At 44.3% G+C, this 26,695-nt stretch overlaps 1 protein-coding gene across 1 annotated transcript in view; it reads left to right on the top strand.

Moving 5' to 3' along the window:
* The first annotated feature begins 5,109 nt into the window (after positions 1-5,109).
* LOC119032328 (synapsin-3-like) overlaps positions 5,110-26,695 on the top strand; it is a 113,054-nt gene continuing 91,468 nt past the window's right edge. The window contains exons 1-2 of the mRNA XM_037121378.1: positions 5,110-5,269; positions 18,910-19,394. Coding sequence (XP_036977273.1) covers positions 18,970-19,394 — 425 coding nt within the window. The 5' untranslated portion in view covers positions 5,110-5,269; positions 18,910-18,969. The remainder of the gene's footprint in view (positions 5,270-18,909; positions 19,395-26,695) is intronic.

Raw genomic sequence — 26,695 nt, 5'->3', positions numbered from 1 at the left:
CTCTGTGTTATTCTCCAGTTTGTGTTATACGGCCCTGTTTGTTACCGCTGGAGCTGCAGCTCTCTGTCTTCCTCCGGCTGTCTCATAAGTGAATTGAAAGCGCCACCAGCGGTCGGGTCGGGCCTCTTAGTGAAATGAGGCAGGACATGAAAAATGATCAATATGGCTGCCGGTGCTTCCTGCGACATTAGACATTAGGCTGCAAATCTCCCCCCCCCCACACACACACACCAGCAACCGCCTCCTGTTGTGTTTCCTGACAAACTGCAGCATAAATGTGAATGTTTGCATTTTAAGATGAGATTTGACTCTACTCACACTTTTTTTTTTTTTTTATTAAATCACTTCACACGCAAAACATTCCACTGATTTACACAAAGGGGGACGCTGATTCTCACGAGATCTGCGATTACTTATGTTGCATCTCTTCGATGTTGGGACTTGCAATGATTTACAGCACGATTATGAAGACGTGAATTGGTTCTGAATGATAAGACATTGCTCCATCTTGTGTTGAGATGTATACATACAACCTACTCTAGACGAAAACCATGGGGATTCCTTGTGAAATGTGACAGGAAGAGGCATGCAGCAGGAGGAGTGAGGGGCGTCAGTTGGCGCCTGAGTGGAGTTTAAGGTGGGTCAGTGCTGGGTTCAGACCCGGCAAGAAAACCACCTGTGCACTGTGTTCCCTGGTGTTAAACTGAACTCTGGCTGCATCCGGTCCTGCTAGCCTGGTTCTGGAGCCCGTTCCAGCACCGCTCACTGCCGGCATTGTACTGAATTTAGAAAAGCCTTTTCAAAAACCTGATCCCAGCTTGTTTCATCAGGTGTTTGTACTTTATGCAATCTGGTGTCCTTTGAAAATTAGTGTGTTGTTATTTGAGATTTGTTACTGATCACCTAATATGACGCAAGAACTGGATTCTTGGTCAGACTGTCCTCGAGCAAGGACCTTCAACCCCAAACTGCTTCACTGCTCAGCGGCTGGCACATCAGGCTATTTTACTGGGCAGCTTCCAGGTGTGGATGCGTCACTGTGTGAATGTGATCAGGGTCGCTCTCAGTGAAACTCTCCTGGATTAAATGAGAACAATTACTTCCCGTTGGTCTAGCTGTGCAGAAAAACAAAAAAAAAACCCAGCCCTGATGGTATAGTAGATCAGCGAAAGACAATTCCCAGGGAGAAAATGGATTGGGTTGCCACCACTACTGCATCCATTTCCCTACCCTTGTGCTTCATTATGCGCATGCTGCCCATTAAGACGGAGCTGTCCTATGGGAGATGCAGCTGTGCTCTGTAGGCTGCAACAGCCCACCCTGTGACAGTAATCCACTGACATTAACCAGCCTGGCAGCCACTTCCTGTTTGATGTGTGCCAGGGGTGGCTGCTGCGTCCTGCCCTGGCTCTTGTTTCCTGGTAGACTGAACAGATCCACCAGATCCGCTCAGCGAGGGCGAGGGGGGGGGGGCCTCTCAGTCCTTAGCATATCGGAAAAATCTGGTTTTCCTTCGTTGCGAGGGGCTCATGAATTAAATATGACCCTTCTCCCTTTGTTTGTGCGCACCCCTCTTGGTGTTCGTGGCGTTTGTGTTTCTGCTGAGTCACGGTGGTTTAGCTCCAACTGTTGGAGGAATGCTATAGCGGCAGAACCCCGGGGCGAGTGGAAGTGAGTCAGAGCTTTATTTTGGCTGATAGCAGAAGTTTTTGTTGAGTTCTCCGTGAAACGTTTCATTTGAATAACGGCTGCAGTCAGCAGATCTGCTGTGCAGTGTGCGCAGCCTCGACGGATCAGTGCTGCACCTGGTGATCAGCTGATTATCAGAGGTGTGTGGTAACAGCTGTAGTTTGGTAAACCTGTCCTGTCCTCAAAGGTGCCTCATGCAGCATGTCAACCTCACCCTTTACACAGATTTTACATCGGGGCCAGAGGAGGGGAATGCGCTGAACAGATTAGCGAAACAGGAGGAGTTACTTGTAATTACTTGTGTATTTCTGTATAAGGGAATTAGCCTGTTGATGTTGTTTTGGCCTGTCCAGAAGTAGTATCGTCAGTCAGTCCACCACTACGGTTCAGAACAAAGTATCTCAACAACCATCCTATGGATTGATAGGATGGAGCCTCTGGATCTAAAAAAAAAGAAAGCTAATGGGAAGTTTCTTAAACCTGCGTTCTTGCTAACGGCCAGCAGGGGGCAGTTCCACTGGTTTCAAAAAGAAATCGGATTGCATGTAATCCTACGAGCAAACAGCTCTACCTCTCACGCAGTTCATTACCTCAGTAAACAGGTTCTGTGTCAGTGCTTGGCTAGTGTGCTTACCTTCAAGCAGATGTCAAATGAAGCATGCTAACAAGCTAAATTAATGGAGGTGAAGATGGTTTTTAACCTAAACATCAGCATGTCAGCATTGTCATTTTGAGAATACTATACTCTAAACTGTATCCTGTATACTGTCTTGGAGGGTAATTCAGTCATCATGGTGCTTTTCCTTTTGTTGCTTTTGCACTGTTTTGTGTGTGTTTTTTTATTTTCAGCATGGTCTTTTATGGATCCTACTATGACTTCTACTATTATATATTATACCTCTTGTGATAAAATATGCCATTTAAGTAAAAACATCTTGTCTTGAGTTCCCTGAAGCAGCACAGGAAACGACTAGGATAATGGGAAATATGGCCTTAATGTAATATGGATAAATACGAGCTGTAACATCATCTTAGTTTCTATTTTGGAGGCAGCTGCTGCATCCAGATGTGTCTTGCCACGAAGGGATAACAACATTTGTACTGCACTTTTGGGTGCAGCCTGTTCTTCTGTTTGTATCGCTCTCTTTTTTTTTTTTTTTTTTTAACACATAGCCTTCAAACCCAAGAGAAGCCTGAAGCTGAAACCACGCAGCTACTATTGTTGGCTCTGCTTCAGACGTTTGCCCATGACTATCCAACTTAATGCCGATAAAGGTGTGTAGTGTTGTGTTACATTTAATTTCGGAATTAATTTGTCGCCATCACAGCATCCGTGAATGTGCCATTTGCCGCCATAGGGCTGGAAGCTGGACCACAGCTTTTCATTACAGTGTAATTAGCTCCAACACAGTCCTGGGATTTGTTCATCCAGTCACACAGTTATCCACAAATTAATTAAAGTTTTCTTAATCCAGCTTTGTGCTTTCGATCCTGCTGTCCAATGCATTGACTGGAGACTGCAGTATCATAATTAGGCTCTGTGTGCTCTCATTACTATTCAGACATAAGACACCCACTGAACTCCTGAAATGAAACATATAATACATTTTTAAAACATTTTTTTTTTTTTTAATAAATGACCCAAATGATCTGCACCTTTACGATATCAGAATAGTCTTTTTTTTGGGCACCAACTCTCAGCGAACAGACAGGAACGGCTCAGCGGCTGCGGACTAAAAGAGATTAATGGTGTTGTTATTACATCAGTGACAGCTGTGGGTTGACATGTTCCCCTCACACCAGAGTGCCATCATCAAATATTTATCCCTGCTGGTATGATACATAGATCTCAATCATAAAACCTTCCCGCAATGTTTTGTTTGTTAATTATTTTGGAGCATGGTGGAAGGTGAGGACCAAAGGAAACCTTCAGACGCCATTTGAAGTCACTTGGGGGTCATTGTGGCAGAACTGATCACAAACCGTTACCTATCAATACATCCAACAGACATAGAGCAACATTAGCATTCATTTAGAATTAAGCTGATGAACGTAGGTCCAGTATTCATTCTCTTTTTAGCTCTTGTTTGGTCTCCACCAACTGGTTCGTTCGTTGTTAAATGCTCCATCATATTCACCACCTGGCTGCTAATTAGCTGTTTGGCCAAACAGTGTTTGGATTACAGCATCTTATCTACAAGCAACCTGATATATATATATTTTTTTTAATTTAATTATGAGCATTGTATATGTTTTTTTTACCACCTGTTCCACATTTTTATAAGCTACATAAGATACATACCAAAGACAAAATTGGTAACAGGTAATAGTTTTTCAGTGGTAAAATTAAAGTTGTGGGATCATTATTGTGGCAATTTGCTAATCTTTGTTTACATAAAAGGTACAATATGTAAAAAAAATTTAGTTGAAACCATTCAAAATTAATAGTTTTATTTAGTTTTTAGATGTTATGATATCTCCGGTTGCAGAGATACATTAGCTGAAGTTCGCATGCTAACCAGCTAGCACCAACCTATCCAAAGCTCCCTTGCTGTCAGTGTGAAAACCAACATTTCCCCGCTGCTCTGAGCTCACAGTCAGCACCGTTAGCTGTACTGCTAACTGAGCTGAATAGCTAACGCCAACTAAAGTTAGCAGCAGTTATCGTTGCCTTTACATATGTAATTAAACAGCATTATAAAAGGTGACATGTCGAACGTGTTAGTGAACAGTTCCCTAACAGACAAACAGGAAGACCAACGTTAACATTCATCTTGTGTCGTTTATTGGCCGCCAGATGAATGTTCAAAATTTAGCTTTGGTAAATATTCAACATCTGGCTCATTAGCTGCCCAATGCTTCGTTATATTCACCAGCTAGTTGCTATTATCTGTCAGTTGTGTAGTGCTGGGGGGAGGTAGCATTCAGGTTTTTGTGGGGAACTACAGAGTCATCCATGTTAATATAAACTATTTTCAGTTCCTACAGCTTTAAATGAAATGTGATCACATTATGTATCAGTGACAGGGTCTCATGGTTCAGCTATGTGCATTTTACTTCTGTCGCATACTAATCTAAATGATAATAATACTACAATTTGCAAGAGTAATTGCCAAAAACATTCTTGACATGAAATATACTGTATATTTTAACACACATGCATGTGAGATAATTATTATGTAGCTACAATTCAGACAGTTGAGATAGAAAAACAAAACAAACAAACATATACAGTTTAAATTTTAGATTATCATGATTCTTTCTGCTTCACGTGCTCCCTTCAATTTCCCTCACGGCCAATGAGATTCATGGACAGACTGCAGTAATGAATTCACTACACCCCTCACGTTCCCGGCATGCATTGTGGAAAGAGAGAGAGAGAGAGAGAGAGAGAGAGAGAGAGAGAGAGAGAGAGTGGGGGGCTTAACTGGGAGGCTGAGGAGGACCGTGGACCTGAGCGCAGAAGAAGAAGAAGAAGAAGAAGCAGCAGCATCACAAGAAGAAGAAGAAAAAGAAGAAGAGGAAGAAGAAGAGAAAGAGTCATTATCCGACCCCTTGCTCATCACTGACAGCCGCTCAGGTAAATGAATGTGCGCATTTTCTTCTCCCCCAGCATCATTCCCACGTTTTGTCTCCAGCATTTGCCTCCGTGTGTGGGTTTCCTGCTACCGGCTCTGCTCATTGGACAAATCACCTGCTTAACACAAACGAGGCGAATCTTTTTCCGGGTTTTCCTTCCCCCCCCTTCGTGATTATTGCATCCCGGATAAGACGAGGATTTTAACTGTGAACGCAGTCAGTGTTTGTGTTTTGTTTTGTTTTGTTTTGTTTTTCTCTTTCTGTGTGTGGCTGATGTGAATGATTTGACAGCTCGGTATTGTACTACAGTGGGCTTGTGCAGGGATTCCCTCAGCCATGTCTCTGCAGCCTCCAGTCCAGTCACTCCTCCGCTCAGCGTTTCATTAGGCGAGGGAGGGGGTGGTGTTGGTGGGGTGGGGGTGTATCCATTTCGTGATTGTGACGGGGGGATCATAAAGTCTGTTTACTCGTATTATAAGGCGTGTGTGTGCACATCCCCTTTAGCCTTCATTAAGCTAATATTGTGTCTCTGGACTCTGAGTGCTTTGCCTGCAAGACCATTTCCAGTTTATATTGTTTCCCCTATTTTACAAACTGCGCCCAAGCAGAACAACCCATATTGAATATTTTACATATTAACACAATATTTTACTTGTTTACAAGTAAGATATGATCTGTTTATTTCATTGCGCCACCACATGCTGTGAAGATGAAAGGGACATGTTATCACTTTTCAAATGGATATTAGCCATGTTGGATGTTAGCCGACATTTGCCTGTTTCAACAGCTAGCTTATTGAGAGAAACCTTATTATTCATTTGGAGTCCTGTTTCTGCCCACCTGGCAAATGTGAACACAAAATTTTGAACGTGTTCAGCACTCTCTTTTGTTATTTGGCAAGAAACAAAAAAATATCTGGCTCTTTAACTTCTGAATGTGCCATTATGTTTGCAAGCTACTTGCTGACGTGCTGACCAGCTAGCGTGCAGCGCGTTTTAGAGCTTTTTCCGCCAAAAAAATGCAACCGTGGCAGGCAAAAGCAAAATGAATGCGAAAGCAAAATGAATACAAAAGATTAAACTTGGAGCTTGGAACTTCTGAGCAGTCTCCAGCTAACGTTAGCTACTGTTGCTCTCTGTTAGCAGAGCGGAGAGAGAGACGGTGAGATGAGGCGATCGAGAACGTGCATCCTGTTCATCCTGTAGGACTGTTGTGGAAAATCCGACCTGACTCCCTCACAAGGAAATGCATATAGTCTTGTAACATAAAAGGTGGACTACGTAGGAATTCGGCATCCAGTTGAATTCATTCTCAAAACAAATAGAGGGCAGCGTAACACCAGAGTATTGCCGCTAATTGTAGCTGCTGTTAGCCTAGCTAGCAGTTTGGACCGGGAGCTTGGAGCTCTGGGGAAGTGTTGGTGTTTCCACTGCTAGCACAGGATCTTTGGACCAGGATGGGCTGAAACTTGCTGGTTAGGATAGTATTTTCAGTATATATCTTTGCAACACAATACATAGATGCCAGAACTGTTATTTCTTCACATTCTATGGCTGATTGTTGTCATTTTTTTCAACTAACATTGCATCTTTCACCTAACCCTAACCCTAACAGTCGTCCGCAGGCTACCGAGAGAGACTTCTTCACATATGCTAGGCCTTCGAGTAGTTGTTTGACCCATTGTAGAAGTAGCGTTACTGATTGCATTTTTACAAGATGGTTGTAAAATTGCCACTTATAGGTCCAGTGTGTTGGAATCGGTGGCTCTTAGGGTTGAGGTTGCAGAATGCAACCAACACTAAACCCTTTGCCACATCCCTCCCTGTGGTTATAACGCTAAAACCCAGCGGTGAAACATGGCGCAAAAGGACCTGTTCCCACTTTAGATGTAAAGGCTAGGTAATAAAGGTAATAAAAAGACAACTATTCTTAATTTCAGTTAACTATACACCAATGTAATAATGATTATTACTATTCAGTTTCACTGCAATTAGAGCCACCTAAATCCCACATATTGAAATCCAATCATCCCTCTGTAAGTGATGGCTTCTTACATGAAAGTTTACACAGAGTTAGAGCAGTTTTTGCATTTTCATTTTAGAGCCCACCATTTATTGCTGTGCACTCAACTGAGCCTAGATGATATCTCCTTTTTGGTTCACCAACCGAATTTAGTAATATTGGAATCAGAATAGTATGTTTTTGGGGTTAGGCTGCAGTTTCTGAGTGACTTTTTCAACTCTGACTCTGATTGTTGTGTATTTATTCATGCCTATTTAAGCTCATAGAGAGAAACTTAAACGCATGAAACATGGACTTCAGTTGTTGTGCACAAACATAGATATTCATTCTATTGTCATTTTTCGCTCGAAAATAGAATATACCTCCGCATAAAATGCATGCATGTTACCGCTCAGCTCTGAATATTGATGATAATGACGGCATACTGTCGGATCAACACCATGAAATATTTATCAGGCAATCAGGAGGCAGACACAAGTGTTCCCTCCATAACCAGTTATCTGTTTTGTCTCCCAACAGATGCTCCCCAGCATGAAAGGCTGCCTGCAGCCACTAATGATCCCCTCTTTTTTTCTGGCGAAATGATAAATTGCTGAATAACAGTGACCTTTCTGTCCTTAATTAGCTGGCTCGCTGCACCAGACTTTCACTGAGAGGAGTGTCCAGTTTGTGATGGGAGGAGACTCGGATGCAGAAACAGCTGTAGTCGTGTCGGGGCCGGTTTGTTTTGAATGGAGCTTTGAATCAATATGCTGCTGATGCTGTTTATATGGAAATGATTCATCGGTTGTCTGTTAGTCATAACTCCGACATGAATGGATGATGTATTGTGTTAGGTAGGACACTAGTTTTGTTTTGACTTGCCGAACACCAACATGGCGTGGCGTTGCTCAGTAGCTATTTTCCTGGTTTGTGGCGCTTCAGTCCGGTGGAATGACTGGTTACTTGGCTCAAACAATGAATAACGCTCAGGTGCTTCCTGAGCTTAGACCAGTCGCTCTTGACCCGAAGGTTTCTTGACATTTTGTTCTTGAGTAAACCCAATCTAATCTAGAGAGCGAGAGAAACGAAAGGCCAGAGTTTGGTCCCCTCCCCTCCCCTCCCTCCCTGCCTCATTGTCTGTGTGTGGATATTAATGTGGCGTCTGCAGTGAGAAGGGTGGTGAGGTCACTGCGTGGTGACTCGGCTGTGACTCCTCGCCTCGCCAGCTCGGCGTCGTTTGCTGCAGACTTTCTCACACTGAGCTGCGACCGTGGTGTCGCTGAGAGCGTCCTGTCACCGCAGTCGTCGAGGTTCACAGTTCGGGGATGGCTTTCTCATCCCTGGTGTGTTCTCAGGCAAAGTGCCGAAAGCGGCGAGAGTCTCAGTTTAAGCTCCATTGTTTTTGTAAGTTGATCCGTGCGTGGCGAAGTATTGCAATCATAATTACTTTATGTCTCCGCCATCCTCTTAATGTCTCGACTGGCTGCACTTTTCTTGTTTGAAAAGCCCTGTGAAGCCGTGTTTTAAAATAGATGCATCGCTGGAAACATGTCACAGCGTGTTTTCAGGCACTGAAATCAACAGCCTAAGTCTAATAGTGTCTCCCAATCTGGCATTCTACAAGTTTCGTGATGGCTGATTAAAACAAGCAGCAGGCCACCACCCACAACAATCCGGCCGCCATCTTTGCTGGAGACGTCTCATCACAGCAGTGGCGACAGAACGCGTAAAGGTCAAGACTTGGCTTTGAATCGAAACCAGTAATAATGATTTACAAGGTATTGTTCTGTGAGTGCAGTCCACCTCTGAGTAAGATGTTTTTCCCGCTGATTGCAATTGTGGTGAAACCGTTCAGAGAACTGATGCGGAAAAACCTCCTTTTCACATTTTCTTTGTTTTATTGTAATGTTTCCCATACTTCCCTGACCAGTTCTACATATGAGACTTTGAACTTTAATATAGCAGCAAACACGTATTTGCTTTGTAAAGATGTAGTGCAGTAATGGCACTCTAAGCAGGAAATGAAGTCGCTCTCATTCTGATTGTGTGTGTGTTTGCTATCTGAGCCTCTCTGTTCTTTGTTTAGGTAGCCGTCTGGCCGTGTGTGCATGTTATTCCTGTGAAATTGTAGGCCTTCCTCACGTTTGTAGATACTAACAGAGTCACCTCCCACACAGTGATGGAAGAGTGCAGTTTAAAATATTTTACTGATTTTTTTTCACATTTGATTGAAACCATCAAACTTTAGCGTCCTAAAGCTCATTGCGCCTGATTTTGTATGTAGCTAGCATTAGCAGGATAGCTTACATTATTTGGCTTTAGGTCACTCGACTTTTAGGTATTTTTCTAGAGAAATCCCACAAAAAGGTTCTAATATGCCAGTCCAATGCTGGCTAATGTTGCTCTATAGAGGAAATAAATAGGGAAAAACAGATCTAAAGAGAATGTGTCACGATCTCTTCCATTTAATGGCATGTGTTGAATCCTAACTTGGTACACATGTTTAACAAGATGCACACGCCAGCCTACACTGTACTTACTGTAATATAACATTCTTGCTCTCGTCCTATTTAAGCAGGAGCCTTAATGTTGAGATTAGTAATATATGATGACAGGGTGTTGGAACAAAGCTTTTAGGAGGCTCTGTTTAATGGGATGTTTAGCCTCTTCGTGCACTCCTAGTAGCAACACTAAGGAGGTGGCAGAGTGCTAGACACACCACGATGAGTCATGATGTTACCACCACTGTGCCCTGCAAAGTAAGAGCAGAGTGTTACCGAGTTTGCCTCCTGCACCACATGCATTGTAGGATTGTAAGTAAAATAAGGACCGGGTTGCTAAGCGACTGCAGAAACACTGTAGCTAACCTGATGCTGTAAAGCAGATCGTTGTATGGCAAAGTGCAATGAACGTATAGGAATTCATAGAATGCAGAAGCTGGCACCCGCTGGAGATGAACAGCAGGAGCAAGGGGCAGTGCATAACATCCACCCATCAGCAACATGCACAGCTCTACATGCAGTGTAACAGGAAAATATTTAACTGGTCTGTGCATTCGTGTCAATGTGCGTCCTGTTAGCCCACAACAGAAATACCAGCGAGTAGGAATCAGGCTTGACAAGATACAAACTCAGAGATTAAAGCACAGCGGTGCTTCGAGCTAAATTTACATGCTGATGTTAACCAGCATCTTAGTTTAGTGTGCTAGCGTGCTAGCAAGCTAAAGACGATAGGAATGATTTTGTGCCAGTTGGTTGTCAAACACCAAACTATTGGACAACGTTGAAATGAAAAGTCAGTCAGTCGGTTATTACAGTTCATCCTCGGGGGAACATGAACCAAATCTCATAGCATTTCATAGCATATTTTTACCCTAAAACCCCAAATGCCAAATTGTTGGAAAGGTCAGGAAAGATGAGAGGAAAAGTCATTAAAAAAGCCCTCCTGTCGACCATGAATGTGCAAAATTTCATTGCTGTCCTTTCAGGAGTAATCTAGAAATATGTAATAGTTGAGACATTTCTGCCTGGGATAAGTGGTGATCTGACAGTCTGACATCATCACCGTCCCTGGAGCTGCTGCCATGGCCCAAAAACTGTGAAGAAAGTACAGAAAACTTCAGCCTCCTCCTGACCATGGAGCAAAAGGAGAAAAACAAAATCATTCACCTTCGATGCCTGTTAACCAAAATAAGCTCATAGACAGTCAAGGACAAACTAACCAGAGGCCTAAACATTACTTAAAGCAATGCAATGCAAATAATGTCATTCGTTGATTTTAAATTCTCGGTAGGTGGTTGAATAATCGACATAATCTCCAAAAGGCAAAAGGAAGGACGCAACCCAAGGCAGGCGAAACACAAAAACACTGTGAAGATTTCATCATTCTCAGAGCCTGCAGTGAGGACGGAGTTACTAAAGAGGCCATGGGAAAAAAAAAAAACGGTTTAAAAAAGGGTCTGAAGAGCGTAGACAGGCTCTGTAAGCCTGTGGCAGTCTACCTGTTTTGAGTGATTTTCCGTGGGGATGTTGTTGAGTGTAAAGTGAGGTGGTTGTGGAGCGTTTATAGTCAAAGCAAATGGTAAAGAAAAAGTAGCTTTGAGGGACCTCCGCAGCCTGATGGTGCCGCTTAAGGGAGGGATCTGAAGTTATATTGTAAAGGAATCATCCCCAGGGGACCACGAATGTTTGCGTCAAATGAAGGGAATCACCAATTAACCGGCCTGACATCGATATCGGTCGATATTCACCTTGTTGACTGGCTTTAGCTTATCAGCAAGTAAGGCTTTCACCGGTCAGTTGTTGTTTTATAAAGAGGATTTCTTTGTTTCTTTGACACTCAAGGGAGAATACAATGTATTGTATGGCGTATGTATTGTTTACAAATTGTTATTTTAAACATCAGTATTGGCCTAGAATTCCAATATCGGTGCATCCCTCATCAAACGTCACTCCGATCTGGTCACTCTGGACCTTTTAATTGTTGTACAGACAGATGGACCAACACCCGTGACAGCAGCTCTGACCTGGGGGATTTAACTGTAGCATGTCAAGATAGTGCTGACCTGTCATGAGCATCCATCGGGTGAAAGGTCCCGCGCGTTCATTACAGTCCCCCAGAATGCCTCAAGGCAGGCTAAACGCCACCATCCAGCCCAGAGTCCGGTCCCTCCGCTCTCCCACCTCTCTTTAAATGAATTCCCCTCACTTCGGCTCCAGACCCTCGGCTCTAACCGGTCACACCCCCGGCCCCCCATCTCAGACTGTCATGAATAATAAAGGCCATGTCTGAGTGCTCGTGGTGACACTGCACAGCAGACACACACTGATCCCTTTAAGCTCATTACAGTTCACCAGTAGTGGACAATCGCTGTGTGTGTTATTGTCTCCGTGTGGGGTGTGAGGAGGGTTCTTGTAGGAGCCTGGCCAAGGAAGCAGAAGCCAATTATCATTTTAGATTAAGAAAGGTCATTAAATACTAAACACATGATAGTAAATGATATGGAAATATGTGAGAAAAGCGTTTTTAAATGGTATTAGTGAGTAAAATCTCTTTTTTTCTGTCATAGATTTGAGGTGATGCTACATTTCAGAGCGTTTTCCGTCTATTTCCTGCCTTCATTTTGCATTTAAATCACGTTCCAAGTTCTTTTTGTCTTGTATTTGTCACATCGTCGCAATGGTGACAGTGTAGCAGTCGTTGGCAAGGAAATTCACATTCCCAGGGCTCCAGCAATACTCACAGTTCAAGACACAAGACATAAAATAGAGCCTGGTTACACATTTAGGATTGATTTATTATTTATGTAAGCTTGAGCTACAGAAATGTGTCTATCGTGATCATTTCTGCCATTTGTGAACAAAATGTCAAACATCCACTTGTTCCAGTTTCTTGAATTTGAGAATTTGCTGCTTTTTTTGGGTCATTTAAAGGAAAAAAAAGTCTGTGGACCGTTGGTTGGACAATAAGACAACCTAGAGATGTCAATTTTGGCCCTGGGAAAAATATGATTTATTGGTAGACTGGTGCACAGCAGAGATCAAATAAATAAACTGTGTTGTAGGGCAGGATTTGAGCGCTGATATGCTACATCATGGTTTAACAGCTTGTAAGCAGTAGTAAAACAAATAATTAGGTGCACCGTGATGTGCGCAAAGCGATATTAACATTCATTAAAGTTGTGCAGGGGTAAAGACTACAGTAACGAGCTTGAGACTTGAGCAGTGTCACCGCCTGCAGGGTGAAGTGGTCCCTGAGCCGGGTGGTGCGGGGAACACCTGCCAGACGACAGCAGCCAGAACAGTTTGCGCCGCTGGGCGTGGAGGTTCTGCACGGATGGCAGCTCGGCCCCGGTGTTGCGCCCGGGAAGTTTTCACCACCCTGTGTAGAATACAATACAGTCGAGGGCGGTGCACCTGCCAAATCAGGCGGGTGATGCAGCCGGTCAGGACACTGTCAGTGACGCACCTGTAGGAGCTGCGGAGTGTCTCGGGTTTTCCGTTTTGAGCCAGCTCAGTTTGCAGAGGAAGAAGAAAATGTCAGAAAATAGTGAAAAACAAAACCCTAAGAAAAGAGAAGTTAATTTGGAGCTAATCAATTTTCTGTCAAATCAATGAACATTTAATCGACAAATGCTTTAAACTTTAATGGGGCTTGATATAACAATATGTAACAATTTACATATATTAATCACTTTTGTGTTTGCCATATGACGTGAAAAATGAGAACTTCCCCGTCTCTGTCTGCTGCCTGCACAGGCCTGTGGAAGTTGGATTTCTTTGTGAGGGATTTTTTCACGACAGTCCGAACGAACGTGCCTCGTCTCGCTGCCTCCCTCCGCTCCGCTAACGAAGAGCAACAGCAGCGATCATTTAGTTTATACGTGGAACGATCAACTTCCAGCAGAACACAGAAGTGCCACAGAGCCCCATTTAACCCAAACACACACTGAACAGTAACTGCTATGGGCTAAGCAAGCCACATGAAAGGAACTGAGTGACCGAACAAACTTCAGCAAATGCAATTTAGAGATTACAGAAAGGGTAAATTCACCCAAAAATTAACAATCTGTTATTCTCATCTCCAAGTCTAATAGTCCACAAACATTTCTGGAGCTTTATAGCAAAAAAGCATTCTCCTCAACAACTGAAGTAGATGGGGACTTGTTTTAAAACATAAAAACACTATAAAAAAATAAAATAAAAAAAGATGGCTCCATACAGTTGGTCCATCAAAATCTGTTTCTGGAATTTTTTAGATCCCCAGTTGATTTGAATAAACCCTTATTAAAGCTGAAAACCTGCGAGCTAAAAATGTGCTCACAATGTTTGGGGTGCGCAAGCTTGACCATGCATCGAGGGTGTAGGTCTCCATCTACTTCAGTTGTTTAGGAGAATGCTACAGCGCTGTTTTTTGGGTGAACTTATCCTTTAAACACTTGACGATACAAAATGCACCAAATTGTGTCCATGTTCTCTTGAAATGATGCACGTCATACATTAATGCAAATGAACTGAAGTGCCGGTTGTTAGATTATACGACCATGGCCCAGTGCCTTTTTTTCTTCACGTGGTCCGCGTCTACCACAGCCTCATGTAAGAATCCAGACAGCAGTGCCACAGTGGTCGTCCCCCCACTGTGCACCTTCAATTTTCCACACCTCCAAAAATAGACACACATGGTCTGAATTTTTACACAAGCCGTGAGAGGGTGTTTGAAAGAGGCTGAAACTTCAGGATTACGGAGGAACACATCTTTCCTCGGGGAGTAATCCCTCGACGCGCCTCACATCACTCATCTCATCTCCGATATAATCTGGCGCGTTCGCTTTTATCAAACCGTATATTAGTCACGACTGCAAAATTTCAACACTTTAAGGTAGCAAACAGGGAGACGGAATAACAAGACTGCATGTCCTGAACTAATTAGTCAACAATTCTAACAAGGCTCTGGGTGAGCAAATTCACAGAACAGCCAGGATACGTGATAGATTTGACAGATTCACAGTCAGGATGCGAAACATGGAGCAATTTGAGTGCAGCCCAAAGGAAGCGCCCGCTCCGTGAGGCTGCATCCTCGCCTCTGACAAGATTTTTAAATATAGAATAAGTAACACACACAACACACACCGTGCGGCAGCAGGGGTCCCGCAGTCTGCTGTGGTATTATCCTGCTCCTCTCCATCATTACAGAGCACAGCCTGTGATTACTGCTGGGGGCCACTGTCCTGTTTAACGGCTTCTCTAGGGGCCTCTCTAATATTTCCCTCATATGCTGCTTACTGTACCGTTCATCAGCCACATCCTAGCTACTCCTTCGACCCCCAGCGGACTCGCACCACGAAAGGATTGCCGAAAGATCCTAAATACGTGGACGACCCAAAGGCGTTGTTTTTGTCCCGTTGCTGTTTGTATGTCGCATTTTGTTATCGCTGCCTCTCATGAAGCTCTTATCAGTCGTGTTTGCCACCAGGTCAGCAGTAACAGAGCAGTGGGATCCCGCGGTTTCTCCCCAGTGTGGATACAAGACGCAGAGAACTGAGAGGCAAAGCCCTTCAAGGATTTGATGGCATCAGATGCGCTCCGGCACAGAGAGAAAGCAGCTTATAGGGTGTTGAGAAAGTGGGGACTGTGCCAGCGGTGTAAAGATAGTGATTTCCAGCAGACAGCCCCTTATCTGTCCAATGGGATCAAGCCGTTACAAAGAGGGCTGAGCTGACAGTCAGCAGCCCTGTGACTGTAATTACCCCTGCTCGCTGTTTGCGTATATTCTGCCTGTTTTCTAGCAATTTTCTGTAATTTGACTTAAGCCCTGCTAGTTTGCTCTTTAAGTGCTTTGTTGTGGTTGACGCATAAGCATGATTCCCAGGGGGAAGCGGCTGCGCTCTGCGATAGGATGGGCTGCTCACCCGCTGGAAGGCATGTTACATCTCCCAGCCTGGTGTTATTCCTCTTGACAACAAGCATCTGCTTTGCCGTAATGCCCCTGGGCAAAATAGCCCAAACTCAGGCGTTAACAGTTTTTTGGGATCATATTCTTCGTTTTTGTCATCAACAAATCCATGTAGTGATCCAAAGTAAGAATGAATTGATTCTGCTAATAAGTGTTGCCTGTGTAGCAAGGCTGATATCATCTTCTGCTTTGGTGTCCAGAAATTATTAAAACACATTCCCGAGCCAAACTGTGCTCTGTGCCAGATATTCCATTATTATCATTAACATACACTGTACACTGTACGTGATGACACACACTAGAGCACCAAATGTTCATTCATGCACCTTATGCAGACGGAATAGTCTAGAATAGAGCTGTACATTGGTTTTAAATTAAGCTCATGTAGTAGATTAAAATGGAATGAACTGCCTTTCAAGCACAAATGTCAAACATTCCAGAATTGGTGCTTTGTCATGTATGAGGTCTTTAGGTTTTAGGTTTTCAGTTGGACAAATGAACTTCAAGAGAATTGTTTTTATTTATTTATTTATTTATTTTTACATGTGAAACATCACAACAACTGATGATGAAAATAATTGTTAGTTGCAGCCTTGCGGCATTATCCATTAGTTAATTAACTTCAAGCAGCTGTAAAAGGGTAAATCATAGTTATGTAAGTAAGTTATGTTAGTAACTGATGAGTTTGTTGGATGCTGCCTGGGAGCAAACAGCAGACAGGCACTGTGCAGCATTTAGCAGCCAGAAATGCTCTTAAGGAGCTGGTGGAAACCAAGATAGAGCACAATGTCAGTGTTTGCCTTAGATTTGCAAAAAGCGTGATTGCAAATGATGCTAATGTTGCCTCACTTTATTTAGAATAGGGATCAACGATATGTTTATTTTTTTTAGGACTGACACGGATTATTAGTAATCGAGAAAAACTGATAACTGTAATCGGAGTGGATATACAGTACACTTGCAGTAATAATACAAATCTTAGTGTCACAAGAAAATAGAAAATAAAGATGTAAATATATAAATAGACAGTCACTTTGAAGAGTCAGAATATTCAGTGTTGAGTGGCTCTTGCTTGTGACGTGTAACCAATCAGATAGTGTTGTGGGCGGGGCATTGAGTGAGCGCACATAGTGGGGACCACAGACAGAGAGGGGATGCTGCATCAGAGCAAAAGTATTGCTGTTTTAAATGCATTTATTTCATCTGAACGCAAAAATCCCCAACACTGATACTCAGAAAAATGCTGAACACCGACAACTGACACGGTTAAATAGAGATCGATTCCAATCGTTTTGGAGGCTGTAGGCATTTCGCTGCAGTTGATCTCTATTGCACTATACTGAGAGGTGTTTCTAATATTTTGTCCACCCTCGCTGATGTTTTCTATATAGTCTCTCAAGGGAGGCAAGAGAAAAGGGAATTCCTGTGGCTATGGCATTACTGCGTTGGATAAAGAATCGTCATGACACTGCTGCTCCAACAGTCTGATGGTACTTCGGTCTCTGTAGAGCTCAGAGGTCGGGGCTCACAGATCTCAGCGCCTCGCCTGCAGATGCTCAGGCAGAAGCTACAACTTTCGCTCTCTAGAAGACTTCCTGATGGGGATTTGTTTGACTACATTAACTTGTCGAGATGAAACATTTGCCCCACATCCTTTTCCTCCTGCCGCGGGGCTTGTTAGACCCTCCTTCCCCCCCCTTTAACTACGAGAACACCGCCGCAAACACCGGGCACATCCGCCTGAGACGCGACGCCTCACTAAGAAATGCACTTTCATCTCATCCGAGCTCCATTTGCTATGAGAGCGGCCTAATTTTAATCAGGTTTAAGGGTTTCTTCCCCCCTCCTCTGCTGAGGATGCTTGCTTCATTGCAGTTTGATAGCTAATCTGTTTGAATGTCTTTTCTCTGCCACGCTGGGTTCCATGTGTTACATAACCGTTTCCTTTCTCCCGGCGAGCTCGATCTGCTTCACAAAGGAATGAGCGGTGAATCACTGCTCCCAACTTTGCATCATCACTGCTGTGTCACTGAATTATTTGCCAGCGGTTTCTGTCCCACCGTGCATGGGTAACTTAATCCTATGCAAATCAGGTTTAGCGGATTCATACCCTCGCTGTAGCACCTTTTAGTGCAAGCTGTCAATATAACGGCAGCTTTTGTTGGCCTTGAAAGTTTAGAATTTTCTAGGTGTTTGCTTATTAGTGTGAAGCTCAGGATGCAGGAAAACGTAATGTGTAACAGTTTCCATCTTTTCTAATATCCTGAAATGATTTCTGTGGTTGCTTAGGCTATGCTCAGATTATTTCACTCACTTGAGAATCCGTCACAAACAGAGTATTGAGAGATCCATGCATTAATTCAATGTTGGGTCGCTAAAGGGACAGAAAAAGACTGGAGCTGGAAAAAGCTGTGTGGTGCGACTGCAAGCAAGGTTGATAGGAGCTGTGAGAGTGGACCAAAAATCACGGGGCTGAAAATCACAGCAACGAGCTGAAAGAGGCTAAAACGCTAAATAAGCAGTGTTTCCCACACGTGTTTTACACAGGTTAGGGTCAGGTCTTATAATTTTACCCGTCTCATCATTTTGTCATCTAATTAACGAGTGGACAGTTGTTTTATTGTATATTTTCAGATTTACTGGAATATTTGAAAAAATATTGATAAAGAAAAATCATTTCAATCACATTCATTTGGCAGCACATGTGCAGTAACTCTCAGGACCCCCACTTCGAAGACCCATGTCTAAATTTATCTGATATTAAATGTAGTGAAGCAACTTAACTTATACGATGATTCGACTGATTTTCTGACTGGCCGGTGAGGTTCGTTATTCAGCCTTCGCCTTGTTATTAGCGTTTTATTTAAATCCAGTTACTTATCAAATAAATGTATTAAAATGTTGCCAATTTACTTTGATCCTGCAAGTAATAGGAAAAGTAATCAGTGGCAAAAGTTAATAAATAGGTGAAGTAGAATAAAAAGTACAAGATTTGCCTCCAAAATGGAGTGGAGTGGAAGCATAAGTATGTCAAAATTGTATTAGGTACAGTAATTAGGTAAATGTATTTAGATACATTCCATCAATGATAAATATAGTGACTCGAGCAGCATTAAGGTGACTTGTTATCATTAAAACAAGCATTGTAAGTCTGGTTTGAACAGGTCTGTTCTCCCTCCTTTGCAGGATTTCAGGCATTAGTCCCCCTCACCTCCTCTGGCCTGACTGACCCACCAGCCCACCACCATGAACTACCTCCGCCGGCGCCTGTCAGACAGCAGCTTCGTGGCCAACCTCCCCAACGGCTACATGATGGATCTGCAGAGGCCGACGCCTCCGGGTTCATCCACCTCCTCTCCCGCCTCCCCGGCCACAGAGAGGCGGCAGCCCCCGAGCATCCCGATTCCGGCCCAGGGCTCAGGCCCAGGCCCGGCCGCCGGCCCGGCTCCTGGCCCGGCTCCAGCCCCGACTTCAGGCGCAGGGAGCTTCCTCAGCTCCTTCTCCAGCGTGGTGAAGAGCGCTCAGATGGCCCAGAACGTCGCTGCCGCTGCACACGCCAAGGCAGCCGCGGCAGCTGCTGAAGGGGCCTCAACAGGAAGCAGTCAGCCACCGAAACCTGTCGTACGCAAGCCCAAGATCCTGCTGGTCATCGATGATCAGCACACAGACTGGTGAGTGCTTCACATTTTGCTGCATGTCTTCTCGGGTCATTCAAATTCCACTTTTACTTTTTGAGCACTGAAGTGACTGATTTGTCTCAAAAAAGCAGATAATGAAATGAACTGTGAGTTATTTGCTTTCCACTGTCTCAGTGCCAAAATTGTTCCAGTTCATTTAGAGTTTAGCTCCCTCGACGAATCCACAGTGGATCACGAAAACCAATGAGCATCTTTGCTCACTTGCTATCTTTACTGACTGGAAGTAACAATGCTGCAGTTCTGCTACATGAAGCGGAGTATTATCTGGAAAGTCGGAGATGACAGATCGACCTTTGTTTAAGTATGTTTAAACTGCGTAAGCGAACACCTCTCAACATGCCTTATCCCTCGGCCTTCTCCCGCTCAACCTGTGTGGAATGTTAATTGTGTGCAGCAGTATTCAGTGTGTTGATTTTTTTTTTTAATTTCACGTCATAAAATGAGCAGTTTGTGAGGGAAATCGGGTAGTTTGCATGCTGAGAGTTGGATCAGGAGATTGATACCACTGTTGTGTGTGTGGAGCTTGAGACAGGCGGCTGTCAGCTGAACATAAAGACATGGAAGCGCGGGTAAACAGTGGAGAGAAAAGCCTGTTAACACTTTAAAAGATCACTGGATAGCACATTCTTCATTTAAGCCAAACAGAAATGTAAAATGTGTTTTTGGGGGGCAGTGAGGTGCTTACATATCCCTGATGAGATGCTGCATTCATCTGAAAACAAGTGTTAGAGGTGGCAGGTTGTTGTTCATCGTGTAGTTTACAGCCAAGCGGCAGCCTCCGGGGCAAAAACTGAGTGAATATATACAGACCTCCGTATTTAACAAGCCATCATTCACAACGGAAATAAACATATTTAAAGCCTGGTGCAAATAATGGTTTTGAGCTCGAAAGCTAATTTCTCTGTTTATGACAACTGTGTAAGGGATGAATGTTTATATAGATCACCTGCTTAAATCATCAGTCAAATTTAATGACATGCATACATCAAGCTAGGGTTGGTAAATTATACCGGATGCATTTCAATCAATAATTCAAATGCTCCGTAAAAAAAAAAAAAAAAAAAAAATCCACTGTCTGTGGCTGTTGCAGATCACTAAGACAGAGTTTTGTCTAAACCAGTGGTCTCAAACTGATCCAGTAAAGGGCCGCTGTGGCTGCAGGTTTTCATTCCAACTAAGCAAGCACCTGACTTGACTTATTCAGTCAACTGAAGTGTCTATACACAGCTGATATGTTGGATCAGGTGTGTTCTTGCTTGGTTGGAATGAAAACCTGCAGCCACAGTGGCCCTTTACTGGATTAGTTTGAGACCACTGGTCTAAACGTTTTAACTTGAGAGCGCGAGCGCTCACAGTAACCATCATTCATTGTTTACCTCTTTGGGATGATGTGAGGTGATTTGGTACTTGTGAGCGAGCCGGAGCGAACACCCTCTGACTCGCTCGCTCGCTAACACAGTAGCACTAAGCACTCAGCCCCTGAGCCGAGCTGAGCCGACGGGCACGAAGCACACAAGAGTCGGTGTCGCATAGTTCTTGCAGTTAAATTCTTTTCAAAATGTAGCTCCCTCCTCCTTTTTGTTTCCACTATCTTTGTCATCCCCAGCTTTAAGGGACACGGGCACTTTGATTGACAGCTTGCCACCAGGCTTCAGTCAGACTGCTTCGCTCTAAAACGTTCCAGCTTCTTTTGGCCATTTATTGATGAGCCAGGAGTCGGGCGCTGCCAAGAAGAGTTTCAAAATGATCCCTTTTGAAACCTGTGGGTGATATCACAGAGACCGTGTCTATGTTTTATAGGGTAAATCCCCCTACGACCTTGAATAGCTGTTTTTACTTTTCTGTTAATGTATTCTTTGACCTTCGATGGAGCCAGGATGGCTGTTGGGCTTGTGTCCCATCTTTCTGCTTAGTGTGACTAACCACCACCGTGCTCCAGCTCCATGCCCGTGGTGTCCATCTCCTCATGTAGAAAGCAATTTCCCAAAATGTCGAGCTTTAATGTGCTGCTTTGGGGGTAAATCAGCGTCAGTAAGCTAGTAACAATCCAAATCTCCTGACATTATGAGAGAAATTGTGGCTTGGGTGGGAAAAGTTCCTTCTATGTTCTTCGCTAACCTTAGCTTTTATGTTAAATCAAAAACATTCCTCCACTTCAGTTTTGAAAAGGAACCGTGTCTTACGTCCTTGGCTCATGCAGGATGATACCATGTCTTTCTGTGTGGGAATAAAAATAGTCATGGTAACAAGAGGAAGGTCCTTTGCTCCGGAGATGACAGACAAACAAATTGCCCTTAATGAGGAGCGATGGGTTCACCTTTCAGCGACGGCACATACGTGCACGTCAGCGGCCGGTATCGGCTGTCTTCTGCCGCGAAGCGTGGAGGAATCGATTACCAGCGCTGCAGTCAAGACGCGCAGCAGCCAGTTCATCATGTTTGTCTGACTGAATCAATAAGACACTCTTCCATTTCATAGACTGTTATTCTGCCGCCCGAAATCCGCTCGTAAATCAGCCCCAGTGAAGCCGTTATTAGCTATTTTCAGCCCTTTGAATTTATCTACACAATTAGCGGGGATCATTATGTGCCGAAGCCTGTATCTGAGGCTCGGCGGGGGAAATCACGGCGGGGTCCAAAAAATGATCACTGAATTAAAGCGCCCCGCTGACAGCCCTGTCAAAAGCACCAGGATTTGAGCTCAATATTCCGAGAAGGCGGGCGGCCTCTTTTTTTTTCTTCCTCCCTTTAATCTGGCTGGTTTAAATCCCAAAAGGGCCCGCTCCTCTTCACACCGCGGTGTTGCTGAAATGAGTCGTCGGAGGATCACCCGGCCTCTGAGGGGTCCAGGCTCAGTCCGACTCTCCTCTCTGAGGGACCACGCTCACTCTTGAGAGAACAGCAGGGGATTGTAGTCACCTAAACAAGCGCAGTTACTTCATTATAATTTATGGCTTTATTGTCATCTCACAGACTCACGCTTGCAGTACCAAACCTGTAGCGTACTTTATATATTTTCGAATCATCCTGCAGTATCTAGGAGATTTCCTTCATTTTATATTCATCTGTTTTTGTTTTTTTTCCTTTAATGTGGATGCACACTTGTAGACATCCCAGCATGCACTTGGTCGATTTTACTCCTCCGTGCCTTCCCGTCATCAGAGACATAACCCTCTGTGTTTCATCTAAGACGGGATTCTAGAAAGCACCCACCTCCCCACTCTGTTTACAGTCATTACATATTTATTTCTTTCCACTACTTGTTTGCAACCTACAGAACACTTCACACAGATACAGAGGTGTTATTCACGTTGCCAATTATCGTTGCTTTTACGCTGAAAAGATTTTATACGCACCGACTTTTTTCATGTCCAGTCTTTACCTCCGTTTGTTCGGCCTTGTTGTCCTTGTTCTTAGCTGTGTGTCTGCAGCGCACTGACGGCAGTGAAACACATCTGAACACATACTCGGTCGGCAAATCAGATTCTGAAAGCCTACAAACATTCTTAAAATAAGTTCATAAAATAAGTGTGACCTCTGAATAACCAAATTCACAGGAGCTTTAAAAACCTGCGATTAAAGGGACAATACACATGAAATCATCCTTAAAGCATGTATTTTTTCTGCATTTATTGAATATGTATGATTAGGGCTATCTATACACCTTTTTTAAACATTTTTTTTTATTTCTTTGATTCATAAATCAGCCTGTTACTCTCCGGCCACCGTGCGGCACTGTCCCTTAACGCCCCTCCTGCTCCACAGTGGAACGCTCCTCAGTTCTCCCCCCCCCTCGCTCTGATGTCTCTGTGCCGAAGTGAAGGGCTTTGGCCAGCAGAGGGTGATGTGTGACAGCCTCTGAGGTTCATATCAAACACTCTGCCTCTGCTGTTGGAACAGTCGACGCTGTAAACAAGAGCAGCTCTTCCCTGTCAGCGCAGAACACGCTCGGCCTCGAGATGATTCCTTCGTAAAAAGCACGTTTTGGCTGCATGGCGACACATTTATAGGACCGACTGTGACCTCTGTTTACCTCTGACGCAACCTGGACTGTTTGACCTCAGTCGTCCTGCAGGTTTTCTGCAGGTCGCAAGTGAGACAGCGGCCTGAAAGTAACAATTAGCGTTGAAACTGATATCCAATTCGAGGTTCCCCTTTGTAACGAGGCGCTCCCTGCAGAGCTCAAGGGGGCGCGTAGGTAGAGATGTGAGACATGAGCTGAGAGAGACAGGTGAACGCCACTTTCTGTCCAATAACAATGTGAAGTTAGTCACTGTGGTTTGACTCACACACCAACATGACCAACAGCTGTCGCAGCGTCCGTGGCTCAGCTAATGCGGTTGAGGTACTTCAGCCTCCCCTGAGTCATGATCCAGTCAAATCTGAACACGCTTGACAGGAGACACACACTTGTGGACACATTCTTTAATCATAATCACGTATAGATTCCCATTAAATCTTGTTATAAGTAATAGAATCTTCTTTTTAAGTCCAGGACTTATCCGAGAATCCTCATATTTGTAAGTTTTCTTCATTATCACGGTTACCCACTGTGCAGCCATGGGTTGACTGCAGACAGTGAATTCGGCACACTATTCATGGTGCTGATGTGGCACGATGTGAACAAATATAGGGGCAAAGATGTCTCCATTTTGTCTTCCAGCATCTTCACAATTGGAAAGATGAGCTCACTGTGACGATGAAGCAAACACTCTCTAGAAGCGTGCCACGTCACGTTAGAGGAAACTCACCGCCTCTTTACCGCCGCACAGAGAGCACGTTTGGTTTGAGTAAGCAGAGGAACGCTTCAAGCACTTAAAAGTAAATGTCTCCTTCCAGCAGCGTAAAAGAAGCCTCTCAGTCTGTTTGTTCTGCCTTATCCCCCAGACCTGCTCCTCTCTGTGCTGGTTTGCATCCAGAGTATCACTGATAAATATTAGCTGTGACTGTGCGCCGCTCATGTTTAAGAACTCTTCGTTTCTGCCTCGAGGTCGTTTTCAGGAAGTGACCCTGAATCACAAGACATTTCCATTGGGGGTTTTCGTTCGAGTCCTACAGTAGACATATCATCGAGCGTCGGAGGCCACTTCAGAAGCAGCAGCTCAACAGTTAAAGCCCCCCTCCCGCCCCCGAGACAAGTACACCTCGTAAAAACAACCAAATATTTGTCCGCTGCTTCGGCAACGTGTCAGTGTCACGGTGTTTTTTTTTTTTTCTGTCACGCTGTTTGCTTTAAGGACAATTGGGAAACCTGCTTTTAGCGTCCCGTTGTTGATTCACACAACACGAGGAAACAGGGATACAGCGTGCCGCCTCGCTGTCCAAATCTCTGCGCTGTCGAGATAAAACGCTTCGACCACACGGGCCAGATTTCTAATTTACTCCGGCAGCCCCGCAGCGATTCCAGATGTAATCTTGTTTTTATTTTTCAAGGCACCATGCGGTGTTCCCCGAGTCTCCCGGCAGCCTCCCTTCTAAATATATGCATTTTGATTTTCATGCATTTCCACAAAATCGCCGCTGATCTTATCCCGGACGTGGTCACCGGTGTAACTGGGGGGGCCAACAGAAGTGTTTTATCTGGAGGAGGATCTGAGACAGACAGCAGATTAATGAACCGGTTCTGAGATCCATTATGATTGTCAGTCTGCAGGTTTGTTTGTTGTTTCGTGGCCAGAGATGAAGTGTTGCCGTATGAATAAAATATGGCTGTTTCCAGTGCCTTGGAAAACAGAAATGAGTTTGGGCGCCGTGATGCAGGACACGTTACTCGTCAGACACTCGCGCAGTCTTTTCGAAGCGTCCCGACTTGAAGGTACCACAGTGGAAGGCCAGGGGTGTCCGTCCATCCATCGCTCCCTGCCTCGGGGGTTGAATTTCCTCTTGGGCATTCCAGCGGAGAGGCTGAGGTCTCTGAGGAAACGCTGCTCCGTCCTGACAGGCTTGGCCTCCAGCAGTGACTGATGCACAATAGCAGTACACAACACCGAGGCAAAGTCTCCGAGAGCATCACCGCCACCGCCGACAATCCCTCCTTTTCTTTCTCCCTGCCCCTCTCCCTCTCTCTCTCTCTCTCCCCCTCTCCATCTCTCTCTCTCTCTCTCTCTCTCTCTCAGGCTGACATTCGAGACGTTTTGCCAAGAAGCTGTCGGTCTGTTTGCACTGTGTCCTGAACGATATGAGCATCTGATTGCTCAATCGAGCCCCGTTCTGGAGAAGCTGTTTACCACTTCGTGTACGTAGCAGAGCACTATGAGATCCTCTTTTTTTTTTTTCGCCCAGAGCAGTATGACAAGGGTTTTTAAATGTCATCACTTCTCTAAAGAGAAAGCACGGAGCCCACACACAGCCGAACATCTCGGAGAGTGAAAAGAAGCAAGAACGTGTTCTCAGGGCTTTTGTCAGTCGATGCTGTACCTCATGAACAAGGCAAAAGTTAACAAACAAAACTTTGTTAGGAAGTATTTGAAAAAGTGATTAGAAATTAAAGGCAGTAATGAACCTCACCCTGTGATCTCTAGTCCGACATCCCAGACATTTCAGGTCGGGTTTTGATGGAACTGAGAGGAGCGGCGCGTCTTCATAGGGGGCCTGTATTTGAATGTTTGCGTTGTCGACTCATTGCACTGCTGCAGCGTGGACCTGAAAGGTGGATGCAGATGTTGCATTGTTCCAGCAGTTAAAAGTTGCCTAATTAACTGTATGATCTCCTAGTAAAAACAATAACCTATCAATGAAAACTTACAGTCGCCCTATATTGTGGCCCTTGCCATTTCCAACACCATCTTCGAGGTAGAGAGAGCATAGAGGGTCAAGCGCCTTTATCCATACACACTGTTACAAGCTGGTACTTTTCAGCTGACCAGCTGGGTATAAAGGCCTCAGTATGCACAAAAATGGCAAATCTAACAGAGGCTGGAAACCCATTTCTGATGTCAGAGTCGAAACAGCAGTTGGATGTGTGACATGCAGCACAGGTCCCTGGCTGGAACTGAACCACAGAATTGTGGTTATGAGCCCTGGTGAACCCACTGCACACTACCTGCCCAGCACCAGACACTGGACAGACACAGGAGTTGGTAAAACAAAAAAAAACGGAGCACAGGACTTGAATTATGCCAGGTCGACACAAATAATATTGACGCTCGGCGATCTTTACAGACAATAACTACACTTCTAGTCGTATTATGACGGACTTTATCTGGGAACCGCGTGTCCTTTCGCCGGAGAGAACACGAGCTAAACCAACACGCGGGGAATTTGATCTTCATGTAA

The sequence above is a fragment of the Acanthopagrus latus genome, chromosome 14, assembly GCF_904848185.1.
Source record: "Acanthopagrus latus isolate v.2019 chromosome 14, fAcaLat1.1, whole genome shotgun sequence".
In the NCBI taxonomy this organism is placed as follows: domain Eukaryota; kingdom Metazoa; phylum Chordata; class Actinopteri; order Spariformes; family Sparidae; genus Acanthopagrus; species Acanthopagrus latus.
The sequence above is the reverse complement of the archived record's forward strand: the minus strand, read 5'-3'. Positions and strand labels throughout refer to the sequence as shown.